Source organism: Cyprinodon variegatus, unplaced genomic scaffold (assembly GCF_000732505.1).
Source record: "Cyprinodon variegatus isolate N-32 unplaced genomic scaffold, C_variegatus-1.0 Scaffold1053, whole genome shotgun sequence".
Classification (NCBI taxonomy): Eukaryota; Metazoa; Chordata; class Actinopteri; order Cyprinodontiformes; family Cyprinodontidae; genus Cyprinodon; species Cyprinodon variegatus.
Window position 1 is genome coordinate 138,675 of NW_015151506.1, and position 1,309 is coordinate 139,983.

Genomic DNA, 1,309 nt, shown 5'->3' on the forward strand with positions numbered 1-1,309 from the left:
TGCTTTTTCTTCTCAGTTGTATAACCTATAGGACTTTAAATCAGAGGCAAGGTGAGATAAAATATACAGGAAGATAAAGATAAACATATTTCAAACAAAAGGAATTTGCTCCAGACTGGAAATAGAAATAAAACCTGATTGTTTTATTATCAATAGAACATCGTTACATTTCTTATTTCAAACAGAGGTTCATTTGGGTTTGTAAAAATGACAAAAAGTTCTGAATTCAAACATGTTTTAAATCTTTTAAGCAGTTTTTAATAACATTTTTCATTCACAAAGATAAAAACATTGAGCAGAAATAACTTGACTAGCATGATCACTCCAATTAGTTTCCTTTCTCCAACAGGAACTCTGAGGTTAAAATGTTCATAATCAGCTTATATTACTTATTATTTACCTCACTAAAATAAACTAAAATAAACAGAGAAAACTTGAAATGAATACATTTAAAGGAAGTGTCTTCTTGTGCTGAATCAGGATTAATAATTTCTCTTAATTCATCCAAGTCTAGTGAAGAAGATAAAGCTGATGAAAACAGCTAAAGCAAACAGCATGAAAAGCTTCAGAGCTTTAAAGGAAAACGATGGGTGGGATGTTCCAGATGTTCCAATCAGCTCCTCTATTTCTGCTCCGACGGTTGTTGGTTTCAGTGGAGGAAGAGGAGCTGGATGCTTCAGCAGCGGCAGACCTTCCTTCTTCTGCTCCTCCAGAGCGTTGACCAGGAACAGCAGAGCTTTGCGAGGAAACAGCGGCGTAGCAAAGAGGTTGCATTCGGGAACGAAGAAGTGAGGGAGCAAGCCATAGCGAGCGTGGTCCTGCAGAGCCTCGATCAGGTGCAGGAAGCAGGCGGGAAGCTGCTGAGGAGCCCAGGAGGAATCATCAAACCTAACGAAGGAGAAAAAGAGCTTCACAAACACTCCTCCATTCACATAGTACCTCCCAGACACTTTCAATACAATTCAAACCCTTTGAATTTTTCCACATTTTGACAAATTTGCAACATTCTTGTTCGGATTTTATGAAATTGTTGTTACCTTACTGCAAGTACCGTTAATCAAAGGAGTTTAGTAAAGTAAAAAATACTAATAAAACAAATCAGACCTGACATAAACCTTGCAATTGATCCCAGAGGTTTGTCAGAAACTGTGCAAATCAATTATCTTAATTGGTCCCAAGTGAAACTGCCTCCGACAAGATCAACAGGATTTTCTGTTAGGAAGGCATAGCAGACTAGCCTGGGTGCCATTCCGAACTTAGCCCCGCCCACAACGTTTGAGGTCGGGAAGTTCGGTCTGGCATTGCTCAA

At 38.9% G+C, this 1,309-nt stretch overlaps 1 protein-coding gene across 1 annotated transcript in view; it reads right to left on the reverse strand.

Annotated features, from left to right (window-relative positions):
- Positions 1-193: 193 nt before the first annotated feature.
- Positions 194-1,309, reverse strand: part of LOC107101098 (cyclic GMP-AMP synthase-like) — a 19,398-nt gene continuing 18,282 nt past the window's right edge. Inside the window, exon 9 of the mRNA XM_015399862.1 lies at positions 194-888. Within this exon, the coding sequence (XP_015255348.1) occupies positions 501-888 (388 nt within the window). The 3' untranslated portion in view covers positions 194-500. The remainder of the gene's footprint in view (positions 889-1,309) is intronic.